Below are 25,158 nucleotides of genomic sequence, written 5' to 3' on the forward strand. Positions count from 1 at the left end.
ATGCTTGTTCCTACTCAGGACCCTTTTAACACCCATCCCTGCCACCGTTCCGAGCGCTCAGCATACACTACCATTTCTCCAGAGGAGCTGCTTTCTTCAATCCGTCCAAACTTTTGTGCATGGATGTTACTCGGGACGAAATAACGTGCTACACCATCTAGTCTAGATCTACATGTAGGCTATTTCAGTTGAGGCACAACATTTTTCAAAGATTTTTTAGTTTGGTTGTCTTTGGCAATAAATCGATTTCTATAGATACATTTTTGGTGGGGGATGCGCAAAAACGTCTTTTTTTAATGTGTTAATGTTTTAACTGGTTTGTTACGTTTATGAAATCAAACACAGATGCAGTAAATTGAGAATGACCGCTATTATGTTGAAGTGCCTTGTCTTGGCGCTCTTTATTTGCGGGCACAAAGTCCTGACCGACCCGCGAGTTGAGGGTGGCCAGGAGCACTTTGATTCCATGGACAGTGACAGCGCTTCAACCCTGGCATTTGTGTTCGATGTTACTGGCTCAATGTATGACGACCTCAAACAGGTGATAGATGGTGCCTCTCGGATTCTGGAAAAGACCCTCAACCGGAGGACAAGACCCATCAAAAACTTTGTCCTCGTGCCATTTCATGACCCAGGTAAAAAAAATAATAATAATGAAATGTTTCATAACCCTAATTATTTCTTACAAGAGTAAGATATTTAGCATTTTTTTTAAAGACAAATGAGAATAGGCCTACATTATTTACATTAAACAATTTACATTAAACAATAAGGCCTCAATCAGATCGAACATTAAAGGAACTGTCCAGTGTTTCCAGATTTCTATGAAATATGACATAATTACAATAGGAGTGATGGGCCAGCTCAACTTCTTCAGGAGGATGACATATGAGGAAATAGCAAGCATTTTTAACACTTCTGTTTGAGATACAAATTTAAGGTGGGTTTTTTAAAACAGTTTATTTATTTATTTATGCTTTGGCCACAAATGCAAGTATAGGCACCCCTCTTCCACTCAAACTCTATGGGAAAGCTGGAGCTTGAAAAAAAGAGAGTGCCCTAATGGGGGAGGGTGTTTGAGCCCAGATGAGAAGCATATGCTGTCTTCTGGTGTGTAATTACCCCAATCACCCCCATCCACCCCTCTGGAAAGCCTACCGGCCCCAGTAACCAACCCTGGGTGGAAGGGCTGGATGCTGAGAAGGGGATGGTGTGCTCGGCTTGCTATACTAACGCCACACATTTGATCTGTGTCTAATTTAGTGTGCCCTTGGGGACTTTGTAAGCCTCCTAAGATTGCAAAGAAACAGGGTGACAGTGTCTATGTTGTATGGGCTCTTATGACTGAAGTGGGGACAAAGCCTTAAAAAGCCTGACAAAAAAATGATAGTGGGAGAGAGAGGGATCAATAAATACTCCCCAGGTAGTCTGGCAGTCTGACATGTCCACGTATTATCAATGTCTAAAAGTTATATTTGGTAAGCAATGTGATGGCAAAGCTTGAAGCACACACACACACACACACAAAAAAACACACACACACACACACACACACACACAAAAACACCCACACTGCCCCTAACCCAATCTACGGGCCTCTCCCTCACAGAGTGAACTGTTCTATATGGCAAGCTATTCTATATGACAGACAATATATTCTCAGTGTGTTGATTAATGTTTACTGCTCCATCGACCAGCCCCTGAAGGATTCCAAATAAGTGTCAGATCTTAGTAGGCTGTTATTAGTCACGTTGGGGTCCACTGCAGTATGAGAGGGGCTCAGGTCACCCAACAGAGAGTGCCGACTTCAGCACTAAACACAACTAATGATTACTCCGTTATCATGGGCATTTTGAAGATGGCACAATACCACCACAGACATGCTATATTTAAGCAATAAGGCACAAGAGGGTGTGGTATATGGCCAATATACCAAGGCTAAGGTCTGTTCTTAAGCACGACAACGCGGTGTGCCTGGATACAGCTGTTAGCCGTGGTATAGCCATATACCACAAACCCCTGGGGTACCTTATTGCTATTATAAACTTAAATTCAGTTTTGGTCATAGCTGCGGTATACCATGGCTTTCAGCCAATCAGCATTCAGGGCTCAAACCGCCTAGTTTATAATATAGCATCTAGCATGTACTGTATGTGATACTTAATTGTCCACCAGTAATGATTTAGGGGACTAGACATTATTTCTGGCATAGGCCCTGAGATCCTCAAAAAGTTCTATAGCTGTACCATCAAGAGCATCTTGACTGGTTGCATCCCCGTTTGGTATGGCAAATGCATCGCACTTGACCGCAAAGCGCTACAGAGGCTGGTGCGGACAGCCCAATACAATCCTGGGCTCCCTGCCATCCAGGACCTTAAGGCTCGAAACATTTCCTAAACATTTCCTAAAACTCCAGCCACCAAAGCCATAGACTGTTCACTCTGCTACCATCTGGCAAATGGTACCTGAGCATTGCCTCAGACCAACAGGCTTTGAGACAGCTTCTACCCCCAAGCCATAAAACTGTTAAATAGCCAGTGCCTATAGTAAATTAATGGTACCCAAACTATCTGCAATGGTTCTATCTTGCACTGACCCTACGCAAATGTCATGTCGTGTGTATAGGTGGCAGGCAAGTCAGGCGCAGGAGAATCGAACTTGGTATCAATGCAGTAGTTTAATAACATAACAAAAACACAGCTCCAAAACCAGAGTACATAAAAGCAAAGTGGGTGCGAGGACCCATCGCGCACCAATACAACCTTCACGAACATGAAAAAACAAACCATCTCTGACAAGGGGAAACAGAGGGTTAAATACACAACAGGTAATGAAAAGGATTGGAACCAGGTGCGTATGGAGACAGACAAAACCAATGGAAAATGAAAAATGGATCAATGATGGCTAGAAGACCGGTGACGTCAACCGCCGAGCACCGCCCGAACAAGGAGAGGCATCAACTTCGCAGAAGTCGTGACAGTACCCCGCCCACGACTCGCGGCTCCAGCAGCGTGTCGACACCGGCCTCGGGGACGACCCAGAGGACGAGGCGCAGGGTGATCCGGATGGAGACGGTGGAACTCTCGCAGCAGGGAAGGATCTAACACGTCCTCCACCGGAACCCAGCATCTCTCCTCCGGACCGTACCCCTCCCAGTCCACAAGGTACTGAAGGCCCCTCGCCCGACGTCTCGAATCCAGGATGGATCGAACGGAGTATACCGGGACCCCCTCAATGTCCAGAGGGGGCGGAGGAACCTCCTGTACCTCAGCCTCCTGGAGTGGGCCAGCCACCACCGGCCTGAGGAGAGACACATGGAACGGAGGTGTTAATGCGGTAATTAGGGGGAAGCTGTAACCTGTAACATACCTTGTTCACTCTCCTCGGGACTTTAAACGAACCCACAAACCGCAGACCCAGCTTCCGGCAGAGCAGGCGGAGGGGCAGGTTTCGGGTCGAGAGCCAAACCCTGTCCCTCGGTGTGAACAACGGGGCCTCACTGTGGTGACGGTCTGCACCAACTTTCTGGCTCAGTACGGCTCGCTGAAGGTGGACGGCGTCCCATGTTTCCTCCGCACGCCGGAACCAGTCGTCCACCGCAGGAGCCTCGGTCTGACTCTGATGCCAAGGAGCCAGAACCGGCTGATAACCTAATACACATTGAAAGGGAGAAAGGTTAGTGGAGGAGTGGCGGAGCAAGTTCTGGGCCATCTCTGCCCGATCCTGGCAATAGGACCTCAGAACTCTCCACCTGCCCATTACTCTCGGGGTGAAAACCTTAGGTAAGGCTGACCGAGACCGAGACCCCAGACGTTCCATGAACGCCTTCCAGACCCTTGACGTGAACTGAGGACCCCGATCAGACAAAATATCCTCAGGCACCCCATAGTGCCGGAAGACATGTGTAAACAGGGCCTCTGCAGTTTGTAGGGCCGTAGTGAGACCGGGCAAAGGGAGGAGACAACAGGACTTAGGGAAACGATCCACAACGACCAGGATCGTGGTGTTACCCAGTGAAGGTGGAATATCGGTTCAGAAATCCACCGACAGGTGCGACCAAGGCCGTTGTGGAACAGGTAAGAGTTGTAACTTACCTCTGGGCAGGTGTCTAGGAGCCTTGCGCTGGGCGCACACTGAGCAGGAGGAAACATAAACCCTCACGTCCTTAAAGTGGGCCACCAGTACCTCCCACTAAAACAGTGCACCGTCCGACCAATCCCAGGATGACCAGAGGAGGGTAACGTGTGGGCCCAATAGAACAGCCGGTCGCGGACAGCAGACGGAAAGTACAGACGCCCAGCTGGACACTGAGGTGGAGCGGGCTCTGCACGTGACGCCCGCTCAATGTCCGTGTCCAGCTCCCACACTACCGGAGTCACCAAACAAGAGGCTGGGAGTATGGGAATGAGATCCAAGGTCCGCTACTCTGGCATACAGCCGAGACAGCTCGTCTGCCTTAACGTTCTGGGAGCCTGGTCTGTAAGAGAGGGTAAACACAAAACGGGTGAAAAACATGGCCCACCTTGCCTGGAGAGGATTCAGTCTCCTCGCCTCCCGGATGTACTCCAGATTGTGGTGGTCAGTCCAGATGAGAAAAAGATGTTTAGCCCCCTCAAGCCAATGTCTCCACGCCTTCAAAGCCCTAATGACAGCTAACAACTCCCGGTCCCCCACATCATAGTTTCGTTCCGCCGAGCTGAGCTCCTTAGAGAAGAAGGCACAGGGGCGGAGCTTCGGTGGCGTACCTGAGCACTGAGAGAGTACAGCTCCTATCCCAGCCTCGGACGCGTCCACCTCCACTATGAATGGCAAAGAGGGATCCGGATGAGCCAACACAGGAGCCGAGGTAAACAGAGCCTTCAGATGCCTAAAAGCCCCGTTCGCCTCAGCTGACCACTGCAAGCGCACCGGCCCCGGATAAAACCTCCGGGAGTAGTTGATAAACCCTAAGAATCGCTGCACCTCCTTCACTGTGGGTCACTCTCCATCTCTACTCCTGACGTGGAAATATGATGCCCTAGGAAGGAGACGGACTGTTGGAAGAACAGGCATTTTTCAGCCTTGACGTACAGGTCATGCTCCAACAGGCGTCCAAGCACTCGGCGCGTGTATCGGAGTATCAGAATGTCATCGATATACACCACTACACCCTGCCCATGCAGGTCTCTGAAAATCTAATCTACAAAGGATTGGAAAACTGATGGAGCATTCATCAACCCATACAGCATGACAAAGTACTCATAATGCCCCGAGGTGGTACTAAATGTCGTCTTCCACTCGTCTCCCTCCCGGATACGCACCAGGTTGTACGCACTCCTGAGATCCAGTTTAGTGAAGAAGCGCGCCAGAGCGCCCTGCTTGCTGCCTTGATTCCCAGAGGAACCAACCCGGCACCGACCAGCAGTGTAACCCCTGCGACCACATATAGTGCATGAGCGGAAACCCCCTCCGGTCTCCCTGCACACCGTCCCTCCCAGCTCCATGGGTATCGGAGAGGGGGTGCGGGAGGATGGAACAACCAGACCCAGATCTGGACGTCCGCGAGTAGCAGGCAGGTTGTCCAGCCGGATGGACAGGTCCACCAGCTGGTTGAAGGGGAGGGTGGTGTCTCTGCAGGCCAGCTCCCGACGGACATCCTCGCATAGACTACAGCGGTAATTGTCGATCAGGGCCCTGTTGCTCCATCCAGCACCGGCAGCCAGGGTCCTAAACTCCGGGGAAAACTCCTGGGCGCTCCTCGTGTCCCGCCTCAGATGGTAGAGGTGCTCACCTGCCGATCTGCCCTCGGGTGGATGGAAACGGCGGGTGAACTCCTCAAAATGTTCCATCGCCGTTTCTCCCTCTCCACACACGGAGCTGGCCCACTCCAGGGTGGACCGTAAACCCTGGCAGTTGGCAGCAATTCCGTCGTACCCCTGTGGCACGGATAGACGGATCCCACTGGGTTCAGGCGGGAAAGGGGTGCTCAGGATAGACCCCTGTTGTGCTGGTGGAGGCGCTGGAAAAACTGTCTCTCCCAGCGGTCCATATTCTGGACAACACGATCCATGGCGGCACTTAGATGGTAAAGCTTCTCCGTATGCTCCTGGACGCGCTCCTCCATCTCCATGGCCGGGGTACCTTCTCCTGCTTCTCCTGCTGACTTCATATATTGGTCAGAGTTTCTGTCACGTCGTGTGTAAGGATGGCAGGGTAGTCAGGCGCAGGATAATCGAACTTGGAGTAGTTTAATAACTTAACAAAAACACAGCTCCAAAGCCGTAGTACATAATAAAAGCAAAGTGGGTACGAGGACCCATCGCGCACCAATACAACCTTCACGAACATGAAAAAACAAACCATCTCTGACAAGGACATGAGGGGAAACAGAGGGTGAAATACACAACAGGTAATGAATGGGATTGGAACCAGGTGTGTAGGGAGACAAGACAAAACCAATGGAAAATTAAAAATGGATCAATGGTGGCTGGAAGACCGGTGACCGCCGAGCACCGCCCGAACAAGGAGAGGCATCGACTTCGGCAGAAGTCATGACAGCAAACCATATACACAATCACTCACACACACTACATTGATACTCCAACACAAACACACATACATACACATTACACACACACTCACACTCACACACACACTTTTACACTCATCATTTGCTGCTGCTACTCTGTTCTTTATTTTAATCGTATTATTATCTATCCTGATGCCTAGTTACTTTACCCTGCCTTCATGTACATATCTACCTCAAATACCTTAATATTATTATTATCTATCCTGATGCCTAGACACTTTACCCTGCCTTCATGTACATATCTACCTCAAATACCTTAATATTATTATTATCTATCCTGATGCCTAGACACTTTACCCTGCCTTCATGTACATATCTACCTCAAATACCTTAATATTATTATTTTCTATCCTGATGCCTAGACACTTTACCCTGCCTTCATGTACATATCTTCATCAAATACCTCATACCCAAGCACATTGATCTGGTACTGGTACTCCCTGTATATAGCTTCATTCTTGTGTATTTTATGTTATTCCTCGTGTTAGTATTTTATTTTTGTGCATTGTTTGGAAGAGCTCGTAAGCAAGCATTTCAAGGTAAAGTCTACACCAGTTGTATTTAGCGCATGTGACAAATGCCATTTTTATTGGATTTGAGCAGAATGAACTGCTGTTGAAATTATAAGTGTAGTACCTCCATTTAGCTATTATCTCCAGAAATCATGGATGACTGAGGACTTTAATTACTCTATGTGGCAACTACAACATTCTTTCCCCATTTTGATTATGTTCCAACAGCTAAAAAAAAAAAAAAAATAGGAAAGACCTATAGTTTTCATAGTAGATCATCAAGCACCCTATCATTTTTTCTGTGCAACAGAGTTCGCTTTTTAATTATATGTTAATAACATCCACATTATGCTTTCTCCTAGACATTGGCCCTGTGTCCATCACCACTGACCCAAAGAAGTTCCAGCAGGATCTGCAGGAGCTGTTTGTCCAAGTGTGTACCAGAACCAAAGCCTGATACAAATTTATAGCTATACCATCTCTGCCAGAACATCCGCCAGACTCCATATGATAGGCTTAACATACTTTATATCAATCTGTAGACCAGGAAGGATATAGAATATACAGGATATGTAGATATGCAGACTGCTTAGAATATGAAGCCAATAGTCTCTACAGTCAATACATTATAAGTTTCTAAACTAAATAGGATTATGGTTAGGCTACACAGCACAGGTCTTTAGACTATGCATAGTGATGCATTTCCTGTTCTTATTGAGGTCCTCAGTGATGGTGTTGGATCAATTGTCTGTGTGTTGTCTTCTCTCAGGGAGGTGGAGACTGTCCAGAGATGAGTATAGGAGCCATAAAGAAGGCCCTGGAGGTGTCTCTACCAGGCTCCTTTATCTACGTGTTCACTGATGCCAGAGCCAAAGACTACCGCCTCAAACGGGACGTACTGCAGCTGGTGCAGCTCCGACAATCACAGGTAATGATTGCACTCTAGAAAATGCTGAGTTGTTTGGTTGACACAACTGCTAGGTTGCAGGTGTTGGGTCACTTAGTTGGGTTGTTTTCTTTAACCTTTAAAAGTCTAGCCCCATAGAAATGCATTAAATAACACATTAATAAATGGCTGATGTAACGGCTGTTTTTGGTGGCGCAGCGTGGTAAGCGCAGCGTGGTAAGTGTTCATATTTTTTATAAAACAACTGAACAAAACGACAAACGAACAGTCCTGTAAGGTGACGAAAAACACTAAACAGAAAATAATCCCCCACAACTAAAATGGGGAAAACAGGCTACCTAAATATGATTCTCAATCAGAGACAATGAACGACACCTGCCTCTGATTGAGAACCATACCAGGCCAAACACATAAACACAACATAGAAAAAAGAACATAGACTACCCACCCCAACTCACACCCTGACCAAACTAACACAAAGACATAATAAAGGAACTAAGGTCAGAACGTGACAGCTGAAAAGACAGTAAAAAAAATAATTTAAAGAAATAAGGTTTTGAAGTGTCTGTCCTATATCTAGGAGAGATATTTTTGACACATATTTAACCCCTTATTTTTGTTATTCTTATTAAACAACATGCTAACTCTAAATCAGTCAGGAGCAAGCCAGGTAGCCTAAGAAGGAACGGAAGTGAATTATTTAGGCTACATTATTATTATTTCGAGGCTATAGCCTGCCATTTAAGAAATCAATTGTGAAGCATTTGTGACACGCTACAGGCTGGAAGCAACACTCAGCATGTCAGCAACACATCAACAACAGCACTTCAAAAACATGGCTATAAATGTTGTAATAAGGCTGTATAAAATTAAATTAATTACTTAGTATTAAATAATAATGAATCAGAAAATGCCTTATTAGACTATACAGTCATTCTACAGTGCCTTTGAATTCACTTTCAGATACACGAGTTTGGCCAGTCTTTGGTTTGAGGATCATGCGGTGAGCTATGCATGCCTAGTTTGTTAATTTAGCCTAGCAGATGCTCTTATATTCCCATGCCCTAATCACTGTCAACACAAATGTATTTTATAACAGCAATATCATGGGAAAAAAAATTATACATTACAAAAAAGTTACAATGGCGTATAGGCCTACAGTACCTGATGATACGCGGCTGCTGTGTTAAACAACAAATTGCTTTTTCTTGAATGAATTGATGATCAGATACTTCAGTTGTAACTGGTTCGGTTGCGCTACAGTTTTACAGTTGATAGACAACTTTATGTTTCAAACTTAGACTATCCTCTTTTTTAACAATAGCCTGCATAGAAATCTAAGTATCTGTGGTGCTGCAGCATACACTCATTCATTGTCATGCTCTGTTGTGATATTAAAACATATTTTACTTGTCTCCGGTCATGCAAAATGACAGAATTGCATGAAATGCGTTTATAAAATAAACATTTCCCTTGGATCGCTAATAACATGATAGATTCATGCAGTGTTTTTATTGTAATGATATCTTTTCACCCATACCCTTGTCCACGATGGTCTGCATATCCACAACCTTCTGGCTACTCTGCCATGTAATGTTTACAAAACGAAGAACAGTTTCTAAAAGTGGATATCTAACTCTCTGGGCTGGGTTTCCCCCAAAAAACATTGTAGCACTAAGATAGTCTTCCGTCCATTTAGTGTCAATGGAATTAAGATGATCTTAATGCTACGATGCTTTTGTGAAACCCTGGTTTGTCCTAGGAGTGAGGGTAAACGATAGGCATGTTCTCTGCTATTGTCACGTTCTGACCTTTATTTCCTTTGTTTTGTCATTATTTAGTATGGTCAGGGCGTGAGTTGGGGTGGGCAGTCTATGTTTGTTTTTCTATGATTTGGGTATTTCTATGTTTCGGCCTAGTATGGTTCTCAATCAGAGGCAGGTGTCATTAGTTGTCTCTGATTGAGAATCATACTTAGGTAGCCTGGATTTCACTGTGTGTTTGTGGGTGATTGTTCCTGTCTCTGTGTTTTGCACCAGATAGGGCTGTTTTGGGTTTTCACATTTCATTGTTTTGTAGTTTATTCATGTATAGTTTTCCTTTATTAAACAAACATGAATCATCACCACGCTGCGTTTTGGTCCGCCTCTACTTCACCCGAAGAAAACCGTTACAGCTATCTTTGTAAGTTTTCAAGGAGGGTCGGGTAAAATATATTTTACTGAATGTAGGGCCATCCATTTTTATTTCAGAGAGGTCAAATTTTCTCCAGGCACCCCTCATTATAAATAACGTACAGTCTCTTACAGAAGTGTACGTGTTCAATAAAAGCCTATATAAATCCCTTTGCTGGGGTGCAGTAAGGTGGCAGATCCTTATTATAATATTCTAGAAGAATGTGGAAAATGCCCCCCAACAATTATACATTTGCAGTATATACAATTAACATAATGAACAGGAATTACTTTTCCGATCACAAGGTGGCCAATAAGATATGTCAGGGCCTACGCCGCCAAGAATTCCTACAGATTATGTTAAAAAATTCCAAGCTAGCAGGTCAATCCCGCATGAAGGTAATAAATACCCAAATGATGGTTAAATTAACCCATGTTTGGGTAATCACACAGCCCAACTAGCTCAGTCAAAATAACCCAGGATGTGTTCCGTCCAATATTTACCCAGCACTGGGTTACCAAAAAACCCAAATTAAGTTGTTTTTCACCCAGCATTTTTTAGAGTGTGATGGCAATGTATGATAACAGTATTCTCATGAAAGTTCAGTAGTAATAACCATCCACCGCTGTCTTCTGTGTGCACCCAGGTTGTGTTTGTGCTGACTGGGGACTGTGGAGACCGCTCTCAGCCTGGGTATAGAGCCTATGAGGAGATCGCTGCCACAAGTTCTGGACAGATCTTCCACCTGGACAAGCAGCAGGTCAATGAGGTGAGTTTCAGAAGAGGAGAGTCATCAAACTCATTTATATACAGTACCCGTCAAAAGTTTGGACACACTTACACATTCAACATTCTACATTTTACGTTGTAGAATAATAGTGAAGACATAAACTATGAAACATATGAAACATATGTAGTAACCAAAAAAGTGTTAAACAAATCAAAATATATTTAAGATTGATTACAGCTTTGCACTCTCAACCAGCTTCACCTGGAATGCTTTTCCAACAGTCTTAAAGGAGTTCCCACTTATGCTGAGCACTTGTTGGCTGCTTTTCCTTCACTCTGCAATCCAACTCATCTCAAACCATCTCAATTGAGGTCAGGTGATTGTGGAGGTCAGGTCATCTGATTCAGCACTCCATCGCTCTCCTTCTTGGTCAAATAGCCCTTACACAGCCTGGAGGTGTGTTGGGTCATCGTCCTGTTGAAAAACAGATGATAGTCCCACAAAGCGCAAACCAGATGGGATGGCGTATCGCTGCAGTATGCTGTGGTAGCCATGCTGGTTAAGTGTGCCCTGTATTCTAAATAAATCACAGACAGTGTCACCAGCAAAGCACCCCCACACCATCACGCCTCCATGCTTCACAGTGGGAACCACATATACAGAGATCATCTATTCACCTACTATGCGTCTCACAAAGTCAAGGTGGTTGGTACCAAAAATCTCAAATTTGGACTCATCAGACCAAAGAACAGATTTCCACCGGTCTAATATCCATTGCTCGTGTTTCTTGGCCCAATCTAGTCTCTTCTTCTTATTGATGTCCTTTAGTAGTGGTTTCTTTGTAGCAATTCCACCATGAAGGCCTGATTCACGCAGCCTCCTCTGAACAGTTGATGTTAAGATGTGTTACTTGAACTCTGTAAAGCATTTATGTGGGCCGCAATTTCTGAGGCTGGTATCTCTAATGAACTTGTGCTCTGCAGCAGAGGTAACCCTGAGTCTTCCTTTCCTGTGGCGGTCCTCATGAGAGCCAGTTTCATCATAGCACTTGATGGTTTTTGCAACTGCACATGAAGAATCTTTCAAAGTTCTTGACAATTTCCGAATTGACTGACCTCATGTCTTATAGTAATGATGGACTGTCGTCTCTTTACTTATTTGAGCTGCTCTTGCCATAATATGGACTTGGTCTTTTACCAAATAGGACTACTGTGTTCCTGCCTTGTCACAACACAACTGATTGGCTCAAACACATTAAGAAGGAAAGAAATTCCACAAATGAACTTTTAATTGAAATGCATTCCAGGTGACTACCTCATGAAGCTAGTTGTTGAGAGAATGCCAAGAGTGTGCAAAGCTGTCATCAAGGCAAAGGGAGACTACTTTGAAGAATCTCAAATATAAAATATATTTTGATTTGTATAACACATTTTGGTTACCACATGATTCCATATGTGTTACTTCATAGTTTTGATGTCTTCACTATTATTCTACAATGTAGAAAATAGTAAAACATTTAAAACAGGGGTGTCAAAGTCAAATGGACGGAGGGCCAAATAAAAAAATCAGCTACAAGACGAGGGCCGGACTGTTCGAATGTTCATTGAAAAATTTTTAAATGACGCATATAGTCTAGTGAACCTAATTGAACCTACTGAAAACCTAACAAATATATTACAATATGATCAGATAAATAAAGCAATATTTTCTTATGGCTCTGTCAGTAATCTTTAATTTTCAACAGACACAAAAGACAAATTTCCTTTATATAAATATCCCCATAACATGAACATTAAATGAAAGAAACCGGTATTCAAGGCACCATCAGTAGACTATATTTTCTATTTTAGCAAAAGTGGGCTAAATTTACTTCAAAGAAAAAACAATAATAGCAATTTTCTATCATCCACTCAACTGAAATATTTTTAAAATATAATTGGATTGAAATACAAAAAAATAAAGTGCAAAAATCTATTAATCAAAAACAACACTTTGTTTAAGGAGAAGTAACATGCAGTGAAAACAAATATTAAATTTTAACTTTTAAACTTGAACTGAGTAAAAACTCTAAATATGTGATTGCACAGTAATGTTCACTTGTTTGAGGTTGAGGGTGATACTTGGTGGTGTCCCATCTTTTCCACAAGTTCATCAATGTTCGGGGTAAGGCTCTGAGCTGAAGAAATCCTCAGAATTGAGTGGAGGTGTTCAGCAGTAAGTCGACTTCTGTGTGATGTTTTGTTCAGGTTCATCAAAGAAAACAGTTGTTCACACAGGTATGTGCTGCCAAACATAGACAACGTTTGAGCAGCCTGGATGCGCAGCTGGGGCATTGTGCCGGGGAGGAAACGGGCGAACTCCGCAGCACCCACTGCCGCATATTTTGCCCTCAGTGCATCATTGCATTGGAGGTCAATCAACTCCATTTGGAGGTTTGGTGGTGAGCTTTCCACGTCAACAGCAAATGGGTTACCGAGCAGTTCCAACCTGCTTTTTTGTGCTTCAAAGTCAGCAAATCGGCGTCGAAAGTCAGCGGCAAGCATACCTATTTTATCAGCCAACTGTGTGCTCGGGAACGCACTGGTAGAGAGCTTCTCTTTCATGGTCTGGCAGCTGGGAAAGTGGCTCAAATTTTCTTTCCGCATCTGCGTCTCCCACAGAGTCAGTTTGGTTTTAAATGCCTTCACTGTACTGTACATATCAGAGATGACACGATCCCGACCCTGCAGCTGCAAGTTTATTGCATTCAGATGACTCGTAATGTCACACAGAAAAGCCATTTCACACAGAAACATTTCGTCTCGGAGTTGTGTTGTGTCTTTCCCTTTGCTGTCCAAGAACAGACAAATCTCCTCACGAAGCTCGAAACATCTTTGAAGCACCTTTCCCTGGCTTAGCCATCGCACCTCTGTGTGATAAGGCAAATCACCATGCTCCGTTTCTAACTCCGTCAGAAATGCCTTGAACTGGCGGTGGTTCAAACCTTTGGCTCTGATAAAGTTAACTGTGCGCGTGATGATGCTCATTACATGCTCCATTTTCAAGGCTTTACCGCACAACGCTTCCTGGTGTATGATACAATGATAAGCTGTCAGCTCACCTGTCGCGTTTTCCTCTTGCATCTTTTCCCGTATCTTCGCCACCAGTCCGCTCCTGTGTCCACACATCGCAGGTGCTCCGTCGGTTGTCAAACCCACGAGTTTTTCCCAAGGCAGCTCCATCTCATTTACACATCTTGACACCTCTTCATACAAATCATGCCCCGTAGTTGTGCCATGCATAGGACGTAAAGCCAAAAACTCCTCTGTCACGCTTAGGTTGGAGTCCACTCCGCGGATGAAAATTGACAACTGGGCAATGTCAGAAATGTCGGTGCTCTCATCCACAGCCAAGGAATATGCAATAAAATCTTTTCCCTTTTTCACAAGCTGCTCTTTTAGATTGATGGACAACTGGTCTACTCTCTCGGCAATGGTGTTTCTGCTCAGACTCACATTTAAAAAGAGTTGCCTTTTTTCTGGGCAAACTTCGTCACAAACTTTAATCATGCAGTTTTTGATGAAATCCCCCTCCGTAAATGGCCGGGCTGATTTAGCGATCTCTTCTGCCAAAATAAAACTGGCCTTGACAGCAGCCTGGCCTTGTGATTTGGCTTTTTTGAACAGAGCCTGTCGAGATTTGAGGCCTCGTTTTAATTCCTCTGCCTTTTGTAGCCTTTGTTCCATGTCCATATTCTTGTTTTTGTCCGCGTGTTTCGTTTCATAATGTCGTCTCAGATTATACTCTTTCAGTACCGCCACACTTTCTCCACACAGAAGACACACAGGTTTTCCAGCTACCTTCGTGAACATATACTCCGACTCCCACCTTGTTTGAAACCCCCGGTTCTCAGTATCCACCTTCCGTTTTGCCATTTTTGATGGGTATCTGAAAGTTAATTTTACTGTGATGCTGACGACTGCTGTGCCAATAAATATTGAAATGAAGCAGCCTACTGCTCGGTGCGTCACCTTTGCATTGTGGGAAATGTAGTATTGGTGCGTGTAAAAGATCTGCGGGCTGCCGGCTTGCTGCGGGCCGGTTCTAATAATAAATCAAGATCATCCCAGGGGCCGTAAAAAACCTTCTTGCGGGCCGGATGTGGCCCGCGGGCCTTGACTCTGACATATGTGATTTAAAACATCTTGAATGATTAGGTGTGTCTAAAATTTGGACTGGTACTGTATATTTTTTCAATCACACTCATGAGGGTGTGCTGAGTCAATGGTCAACCATAAGTGTGATTTTTCTGTAAGAATTGTAGGTTTTTAGTCTCTTCAGGACATCTGTTTAAAAAATACAGGCAGGTTCAAATGAACACATGGTGTATGGAGAATATTTTATATGTAAAAGCAGTCGAAAGAATAGCAATATGAACCCGATATCACTCATACATGTAATCATAGTGTATTGTATTGACACACATCAAATATTTTTACAGTGCATATTAATCGTACCAGGAACTATATAATAGTGGTGAGTGATGACTTTATCTCAGCATGTAACTGAACCACAAATCTTGGAAACCTAAGTCAACGGAGCTCAATAACTCACAGTCAAACTTAAAACAAGACAGAGTTTCCTTTGGGAGAGACACTGGTATCCTGTCATCAGAGGAGACTGGAAGGTGGCCCACTGAACCCCTGAACCCAGCTCTCTATGTGTGTTTTTATGTGTTTCTGCCTTTCTTTCAAATAATTTCGGCCTTTATGTATTCATCTGGTTCTAATAACACTTCATAACCTCCACAGTTCATTGAGGAATGTTTGAATGTCAGAACCACATAGCAGGGCATAGCTGTGCAACAGTATAATGGTTAATAATGAAGAGCTGTGGGACTACATTCACACCATCAACAGAAAAAAGTCCTCTCATCGTGGGCCCCAGCTGGCCAGAGTGTGGATAGTGCTAGACCAGGTTGGATTGCCTTTACATGTTTTAAAGTGACCACTCTCACCTTTCAAATGTTATGCTAATTGACAAGCTCTCCACTCATTTAGCAAGGATCAACAGAACTACAATCCTATATCAGATGTACAGTACTCCTGGGTGGCATGGTATCACTGAATTCATTTAAATCCTTTAATCCTTGGAAACTGCATACCTCAAATCTAACTAAAATCTCCCCTCTTAATATCAGTTTAATAAAGTGTGGCCAAATCAAATATACACAATCTTTTGTGGTCTCGGGCAGAGATGTGGAGAGAAAACAGACTGCTTATTTTACTCTCTAACACCAGGATATGGTCTGTCATGGCGTCCCTCTTTCTTTCCAACACAGCTGCCCTCTTTAGCTGGCTCCAAATCCATACACAACAGCTCATTGTGAAACCTTGTGTGTTACACTCCTTAAACTCTTAATACTTAACTTGTTGTAATCACGGGAGCAATCTGTCAGTAAGCCCTCGGGCAGAAAAAGAACACTAATGCGCTGTTTAAAACCTCTTAAGGATCTGCCCCTTTTTTTTCCATTTTTTTTGCCTATAATGACATACCCAAATCTAACTGCCTGTAGCTAAGGCCCTGAAGCAAGGATATGCATATTCCTGGTACCATTTGAAAGGAAACACGTTGAAGTTTGTGGAAATGTGGAAGGAATGTAGGAGAATAACACACAATAGATCTGGTTTAAAATGTCTATATCTTTTAAATATTTCACCTTTATTTAACCAGGTTGGCTAGTTGAGAACAAGTTCTCATTTGCAACTGCGACCTGGAATAGATAAAGCAAAGCAGTTCGACACACAACAACACAGAGTTACACATGGAATAAACAAACATACAATCAATAATACAGTAGAATAATCTATATACAGCATGTGCAAATGAGGTAGGATAAGAGAGGCAAGGCAATAAATAGGCCATGGTGGCAAAGCAATTACAATATAGCAATTAAACACTAGAATGGTAGGATGTGCAGAAGATGAATGTGCAAGTTGAGACACTGGGGTGCAAAGGAGCAAGATACATAAATACAGTATGGGGATGAGGTAGAGTGGATGAGTTATTTACAGATGAGCAATGTACAGGTGCAGTAATCTGTGAGCTGCTCTGACAGCTGGTGCTTAAAGCTAGTGAGGGAGGTAAGAGTCTCCAGCTTCAGAGATTTTTGCAGTTCTTTCCAGTCATTGGCAGCAGAGAACTGTAAGGTGAGGCGGCCAAAGGAAGAATTGGCTTTGGGGGTGACCAGTGAGATATACTTGCTGGAGCGCGTGCTACGGGTGGGTGCTGCTATGGTGACCAGTGAGCTGAGATAAGGCGGGGCTTTACCTAGCAGAGACTTGTAGATGACCTGGAGCCAGTGGGTTTGGCGACGAGTATGAAGCGAGGGCTAGCCAACGAGATCATACAGGTCGCAGTGGTGGTAGTATATGGGGCTTTGTTGACAAAACGGATGGCACTGTGATAGACTGCATCCAATTTGTTGAGTAGAGTGTTGGAGGCTATTTTGTAAATGACATCGCCGAAGTCGAGGATCGGTAGGATGGTCAGTTTTACGAGGGTATATTTGACAGCATGAGTGAAGGATGCTTTGTTGCGAAATAGGAAGCCGATTCTAGATTTAATTTTGGATTGGAGATGTTTAATGTGAGTCTGGAAGGACAGTTTACAGTCTAACCAGACACCTAGGTATTTGTAGTTGTCCACATGTTCTAAGTCAGAACCGTCCAGAGTAGTGATGCTGGACGGGCGGGCAGGTGCGGGCAGCGATTGGTTGAAGAGCATGCATTTAGTTTTACTTGCATTTAAGAGCAGTTGGAGGCCACGTAAGGAGAGTTGTATGGCATTGAAGCTCATCTGGAGGTTAGTTAACACAGTGTCCAACGAAGGGCCAGAGGTATACAGAATGGTGTTGTCTGCGTAGAGTTGGATCAAAGAATCACTAGCAGCGAGAGCGACATCATTGATGTATACAGAGAAAAGAGTCAGCCCGAGAATTGAACCCTGTGGCACCCCCATTGAGCCTGCCAGAGGTCCGGACAACAGGCCCCCCAATTTGACATACTGAACTCTATCGGAGAAGTAGTTGGTTAACCAAGCGAGGCAATCATTTGAGAAACCAAGGCTGTTGAGTCTGCCAATAAGAATGTTGTGATTGACAGAGTCGAAAGCCTTAGCCAGGTCAATGAATACGGCTGCACAGTAATGTCTCTTATCGATGGGGATTATGATATCGTTTAGGACCTTGAGCGTGGTTGAGGTGCATCCATGACCAGCTCTGAAACCAGATTGCGTAGTGGAGAAGGTACGGTGAGATTCGAAATGGTCGGTAATCTGTTTGTTAACGTGGCTTTCAAAGACCTTAGAAAGTCAGGGTAGAATAGATATAGGTCTGTAGCAGTTTGGGTCTAGAGTGTCTCCCCTTTGAAGAGGGAGATGACCGCGGCAGCTTTCCAAACTATGGGAATCTCAGACGATACGAAAGAGAGGTTGAACAGGCTAGTAATATGGGTTGCAATAATTTCGGCAGATCATTTTAGAAAGAGAGGGTCCAGATTGTCGAGCCCGGCTGATTTGTAGGGGTCCAGATTTTGCAGCTCTTTCAGAACATCAGCTATCTGGATTTGGGTGAAGGAGAAGTGGGGGAGGTTTGGGCGAGTTGCTGTGGGGAGCGCAGGGCTGTTGACCGGGGTAGGGGTAGCCAGGTGGAAAGCATGGCCAGGCGTAGAAAAATGCTTATTGTGGACTTATCGATAGTGACAGTGTTTCTTAGCCTCATTGCAGTGGGCAGCTGGGAGGAGGTGCTCTATTATCCATGGACTTTAGAGTGTCGCAGAACTTTTTTGAGTTTGTACTACAGGATGCAAATTTCTGTTTGAAAAAGCTAGCCTTAACTTTCCTAACTGCCTGTCTATATTTGTTCCTAACTTCCCTTATAAGTTCCCTAAAAGTTCCCTTCCCTAACAGCATATCACGGGGGCTATTCGATGCGAATGCACTAATGGTAAAAGATAATACAAAGGAAAAAACAACCGTTCTTTTGATTTTTTTTTGTACCATCATCTTTGAAGTGCAAGAGAAAGGCCATATTGTATTTTTCCAGCCCAGGTGCAATATACATTTTGCCCACTAGATGTCAGCAGTGTATGTGCAAAGTTTTAGACTGATTCAATGAACCATTGCATTTCTGTTCAAAATGTTGTATCAAGACTGCCCAAATATGCCTAATTTGTACATCAATAACTTTTTATGTTAAAAATTGTGCACTCTCCTCAAACAATAGCATGGTATTATTTCACTGTAATAGCTACTGTAAATTGAACAGTGCAGTTAGAAGAACAAGAATTTAATTTAATTTAATGTGTCTATGTCCTGGGAAATGTTCTTGTTGCTTACAACCTCATGCTAATCGCATTAGCCTACGTTAGCTCAACCATCCCGTGGAAGGGATCCCTATCCCGAAGAATTCAACTTGAATTCTGGTCGTAATGGTCATGGAGGCCATCCTCAATTTTCAGTGTGAGAGGGATGTGAGAGGGCTGAGAACCTGGCCAAGAGAAATCTTTCTGGGCTCTGGGAGGTTTCATCTATGCTCTAATCCGTGCGCATGGATGATGTCTGTTCTGTTGCGTGAGTCGACCATGAGCTCATGGGTTATTGCTGTCCATCTATAAACTACTCTAGGCTGTTTATGATCACCTTGTCAGCAGCCTGGCTAATGCATGTTCGTGTCTCTGTGTTTCAACTCCACACGCACTCCTCACTGAAGTGGCTGGACTTCCTTCCATAAAATAAGTAACATTGGCCCAATGGTTTCCTCATCAGGTGGGCCCAGTAGTGAGTTAATGGGACAGGGGTTTTTGTTAAAAGATCAATTAAATCCACTTAATCCGTATCCTCTGTCGTGTTCCTGATGTTAGTGAAAAAAGCCAGTCTCTGTAGTCTAGACCTGCTTTCAGAAACAGGAAGACAGATGTGGTAGACTCTTGCTTGTTGTCTGGGGGAGAGGCAAGGCAGGTGTTTTGAGGTTCCCATCCAATAGGAGAACGGGGGTCCATCTGGGACTGATTTGGCCTAATAGCCTGGTTCCTGGCACCCCGTCTTCTCTCTCACAGTGATGGTGGTAGCGGCTTAACCCCAGAGCCGGAGTTGGGAGACCCCTGTGTGCAAGGAGGGCTGTGGTCTATAGGTTCCCCAACCACTATGGGAGAAACATTCAAGCGGTCTGCTGGGTGGTTTCAAAGGGGCATGAGGAGGAGGAGGAATCCCTGTAGAAAACAACCTAGCTGGAAGATGAAAAGAACCGTGTATCTCCTCAGCCTTAGCGGACCTTCCTCCTTGCTCTAGTCCTAAAATAGCAGAGGTACTTCTTCCTGACACAACACCACGTGCCTGTTCAGTCGAGACACGGCAGATGAGGTTTCAAAGACCCGTCGATCCTCTGGATTCCCCATGAATCAGGCAGGGAGCGGCTGGTGCAGCAGCAGAACGCAGCATGTTCCTCGAGTCACACCTTGGCCAGACCAAACAACATCAGCTCTATCTGTGTCTCCCCTGTCCCCCATGTCCCACACTAACAAATAATGGTTCTAAATTGTACCAGATAGGGGATCTTTGGCTTGTAACCACAGCAAAACCCTTTTTGGTGCTATATAGAATGCTTTTTTGAAGGTTCAATAAAAAACCATGCTCATAAGGTTCTAAATGGAACCTGTATGGTGCTACAAAGAACCCTTTCTAAGGTTCTATAAACAACCATTAAAAAATGTTCTATGTAACACCAAAAAAAACATATCCACTATGGTTACAACCCTTTTCTCAATCAGAAAGGTTCTTTGTAGATCCTTTTTTTATTCCGGTCTGACAAATTATATTGATAAAATTTCATAGGTGTTATTATTGCGTTAATTGACAAGTTGAAACAAGTGCGCTATATCTGGAACAGCTGGGGGTTCCCTGATGAGAGAATTGAAAACCACTGACTGATTTAGTCAACTGTTCTCAATTGACTTAAGGCCATGCATTCGTTTTTCACAAGACACCATCACTGGCCATAGTCATATGTAATGCATAATGGCATAACACAACATATTAAATAAACTGGAATGTTCTCATGGTTGCACAAAAAGCGCTGTGTGTAAACCACACCCCCAAATATTAAAATGAGCTGCCTCCCATACATTTTAATTAGCACTAAAAGAGCTGTAAAGAACCTTTGATGACCTCAAAGGGTTATTTGAGTCATTAGATTTCCACAGAACCATCACCCATCCCAAAGAACCATTGAGGAACCCTAATGTTTTAGTTTGTAAGTCTTTGGGGAGATCTCCCTAGGTGCTTGAGATGAAATATACACCGGTTTGAGGCAGATGTACAGTAGGTCACTCTATAGCAGTTTCCTGCTCTGCTGGGGATGGCAGCACATGTGGCAGAAATTACAGCTGTTTCCAGTTGTAAACTCAGAGAGGAACTAGCTGCTGTCAGCACCCAGTGGGCCAGCTTGGCTCACTCCAATCTTCTCCATTATTCCTAAATATATTAAGATGTGTTGAATAAGCCCCATTTCTCAGAGGGGCCACTGAAGTAATGTTTTCTGTTTGTTTTATTATAGATACAATGCAACCATAATGTCTGTACTCACGAGACCATAGTTGCTTGTTAAGCACTTGAAAGATGGAAAAATGATGATCCGGTCAGAAAAAATCGATTCAGTTATACAACGGGTTCTTCTCTTCTTTTCCTGTAAAGGGGAAAGGACACATTCTTTTTTCTTCTGAATCCTAACCACCAGTATGATTTCACCTAGAGGGTTGAGTATATAATCAAACATTGAAATTCTACCTGTCAAATATTCTACAGTAATAGTCAAGGGGAAAAGTATTCTCAGTGATGATTACTCCTGAAATGTATTGTAATAAAGCCCCCCAGGCTTATTTTAGACTCAGCGGAAGCCAGGCATTGGTTAATCTGTTCTCTGAGAATAAGTAATTACCCTCATATCAGAGTGAAGCCTCCATAATCCCATCAACCCAAGACCAGACCAGTCCTCTCAGGCCATGTCTGCTATTTAAAACCCAACCAATATGTAGGGTTCGGGAGTAACAGAATACATGTAGCCTAATGGATGACAAAAAAAATCAGATTACATATACTTTTGAAAAAGTAGATACGTACTTCCAGAATTACTTTAAAATTCAGAAAGGATGTCTGCGGGAATTTGGCGAAAAAAATATTGGCCTCTGTTTTCTCAATGATATTCAAATTAGCTTTGAAAAAATGCCTGCTTTAAATTTGTTCTGACTGAGCGAGAGTGACCAGAAATCAGAGACCACTATGATGACACATAATGCATTTGATGGATCGCAGGAAAAGAGCAGGAATAGGCTTTTGTCAACTACAGTACAAGCAATGTCATCCAATGGTGCGAATGCAAACAGAGCAAAACGAGAGATTATATTGGACAAATTCAGGTAGGTCCCTCCCCGTTTCTTTCCGTCTGCTTCCATTTAAGAAACGTTTTGCAACAGAATCGGCTGCAAATTATCAAATCAAACTATATTCGTCACAATACACACACAATGCAGATGTTATTGCGGAGTAGCTAAATGCGGGTTGTTCCTAGCTCCAACAGTGCAATAGTATCTAACAATTCACAACAATACACACACATCTAAAAGTAATAGAATGGAATTAAGAAATATATAAATATTAGGACGCGCAATGTCGGAATCGAGATATCAAAGCGTACCACAAAAACGTAAACAATACATTTTTCACATGCAAATACCACTTTTGGGAGTGCTCAAAGCATCATCGTGAAGCAATGAGCCCAATCAGTCTATCATAAACAACAGAGTAGGCTAATTATTCCATAGTTTTGGGGTTATACTCAGGTAAAACAATTTGACTAATCTATATTTCCATATTTCTAAGTTCTATTTTTGAAGACAAGGGGTGTTATATTAATTGGAATGACTGAAAATATGACTGTCTTGTTGTTTTTTATGTAAAGATATGGCCTAATCATATTATTATCTGTAGTAGAAAGCAGTGAAGCCTGCAAAATCAATCCATTAAGTAAAATGCATTGTCCATTTATGGACAGCTATGTAAACTGCAACACTAAGGTAACCTGCCTAAATGACTACTGACCCGTAGCGCTCACGTCTGTAGCCATGAAGTGCTTTGAAAGGCTGGTCATGGCTCACATCAACACCATTATCCCAGAAACCCTAGACCCACTTCAATTTGCATACCGCCCTAACAGATCCACAGATGATGCAATCTCTATTGCACTCCACACTGGCCTTTCCCACCTGGATAAAAGAAACCTATGTGAGAATGCTATTCATTGACTACAGCTCAGCGTTCAACACCAGAGTGCTCTCAAAGCTCATCAATAAGCTAAGGACCCTGGGACTAAACACCTCCCTCTGCAACTGGATCCTGGACTTCCTGACAGGCCTCCCCCAGGTGTTAAGGGTAACAACACATCTGCCACGCTGATCCTCAACACAGGGGCCCCTCAGGGCTGCATGCTTAGTCCCCTCCTGTACTCTCTGTTCACTCATGACTGCACGGACAGTCACAACTCCTACACCATCATTAGGTTTGCTGATGACACAACAACACTCACCGACAATGACGAGACAGCCTATAGGGAGGAGGTCAGAGACCTGTCCGTGTGGTGCTAGGACAACAACCTCTCCCTCAACGAGTTGAGTTTTTACCAAAAAGTTATATTTTGGTTTCATGTGACCATATGACATTCTCCCAATCTTCTTCTGGATCATCCAAATGCTCTCTAGCAAACTTCAGACGGGCCTGGACATGTACTGGCTTAAGCAGGGGGACACTTCTGGCACTGCAGGATTTGAGTCCCTGGCGGCGTAGTGTGTTACTGAGAGTAGGCTTTGTTACTTTGGTCCCAGCTCTCTGCAGATCATTCACTAGGTGGTTCTGGGATTTTTGCTCACCGTTCTTGTGATCATTTTGACCCCACGGGGTGAGATCTTGCGTGGAGCCCCAGATAGAGGGAAATTATCAGTGGTCTTGTATGTCTTCCATTTCCTAATAATTGCTCCCACAGTTGATTTCTTCATACCAAGCTGCTTACCTATTGCAGATTCAGTCTTCCCAGCCTGGTGCAGGTCTACAATTTTGTTTCTGGTGTCCTTGGACAGCTCTTTGGTCTTGGCCATAGTGGAGTTTGGAGTGTGACTGTTTGAGGTTGTTCAAACAGGTGCCATTAATACAGGTAACGAGTGGAGGACAGAGGAGCCTCTTAAAGAAGAAGTTACAGGTCTGTGAGAGCCAGACATCTTGCTTGTTTGTAGGTGACCAAATACCTATTTTCCACCATAATTTGCAAATAAATGAATTAAAAATCCTACAATGTGATCTTCTGGATTTTTTTTCTCTCATTTTGTCTGTCATAGTTGAAGTGTACCTATGCTGAAAATTACAGGCCTCTCTCATCTTTTTAAGTGGGAGAACTTGCACAATTGGTGGCTGACTAAATACTTTTTTGCCCCACTGTATATAGTCTAGTCTAAGTCACAGACCTCCCCTGTCTAGTCTGTCCTCTAGCTGTGTGGGGTGTGCTGCTATCTTGCTGAGATTAAGTCTTCTCTTCTGCCAGGTCTTGAAGTGGGTGGAGGAGACAGTGCAGGCCCTGAAGGTTCACCTGCTCTCTTCCAATCATGACAGCGCTCAGGAGAACCAGTGGGAGGTGCCCTTTGACCCCAGCCTGAAGGAGGTCACTGTGTCACTTAGTGGGCCAGCCCCTCAGATCGAGCTCAGGGATCCCCTTGGTACATCATGCTTTCATTATGTATTTTCTCTGTATAGATAGCAAATAACTTGAGAATACTTGAGAATAATACTATATGTCCATCAGTGGAGAATGCTGAGGGGAGGATAGCTCATAATAATGGCTGGAAAGGAGCTTGTGGTTTCCACTCCAGCCATTACCATGAGCCTGTTCTCCCCATTAAGGTGCCACCAATCTCCTGTGATATCCATTTTGCTGAATACAATTTTGAAATTATATTGTTATGTCTCAATTGCTTAGGTCGCACTGTTAGAGTGGAGGAGGGCCTCACAGAGCTGCTGAATATTCCAAACTCTGCCCGTGTTGTCAACCTGAAGTTCCCCCGACCTGGAGCCTGGACTCTGAACGTACTGTATAGTAGATCCTCCTGATGTGATCATCCTGTATTGAGAATGAGATAACTGCTTTAGTCACCTCTGAGACAAAATACAACAACTGAATGTCCTGTCTATG

The 25,158-nt window shown here is 43.9% G+C and overlaps 1 protein-coding gene across 1 annotated transcript in view; it reads left to right on the forward strand.

The window, feature by feature from the left end:
* The first annotated feature begins 361 nt into the window (after positions 1–361).
* LOC139389391 (hemicentin-1-like) overlaps positions 362–25,158 on the forward strand; it is an 85,306-nt gene continuing 60,509 nt past the window's right edge. The window contains exons 1-6 of the mRNA XM_071136112.1: positions 362–635; positions 7,443–7,513; positions 7,850–8,008; positions 10,809–10,931; positions 24,514–24,685; positions 24,946–25,052. Coding sequence (XP_070992213.1) covers positions 362–635; positions 7,443–7,513; positions 7,850–8,008; positions 10,809–10,931; positions 24,514–24,685; positions 24,946–25,052 — 906 coding nt within the window. The remainder of the gene's footprint in view (positions 636–7,442; positions 7,514–7,849; positions 8,009–10,808; positions 10,932–24,513; positions 24,686–24,945; positions 25,053–25,158) is intronic.

This window comes from Oncorhynchus clarkii, chromosome 30 (assembly GCF_045791955.1).
Source record: "Oncorhynchus clarkii lewisi isolate Uvic-CL-2024 chromosome 30, UVic_Ocla_1.0, whole genome shotgun sequence".
Classification (NCBI taxonomy): domain Eukaryota; kingdom Metazoa; phylum Chordata; class Actinopteri; order Salmoniformes; family Salmonidae; genus Oncorhynchus; species Oncorhynchus clarkii.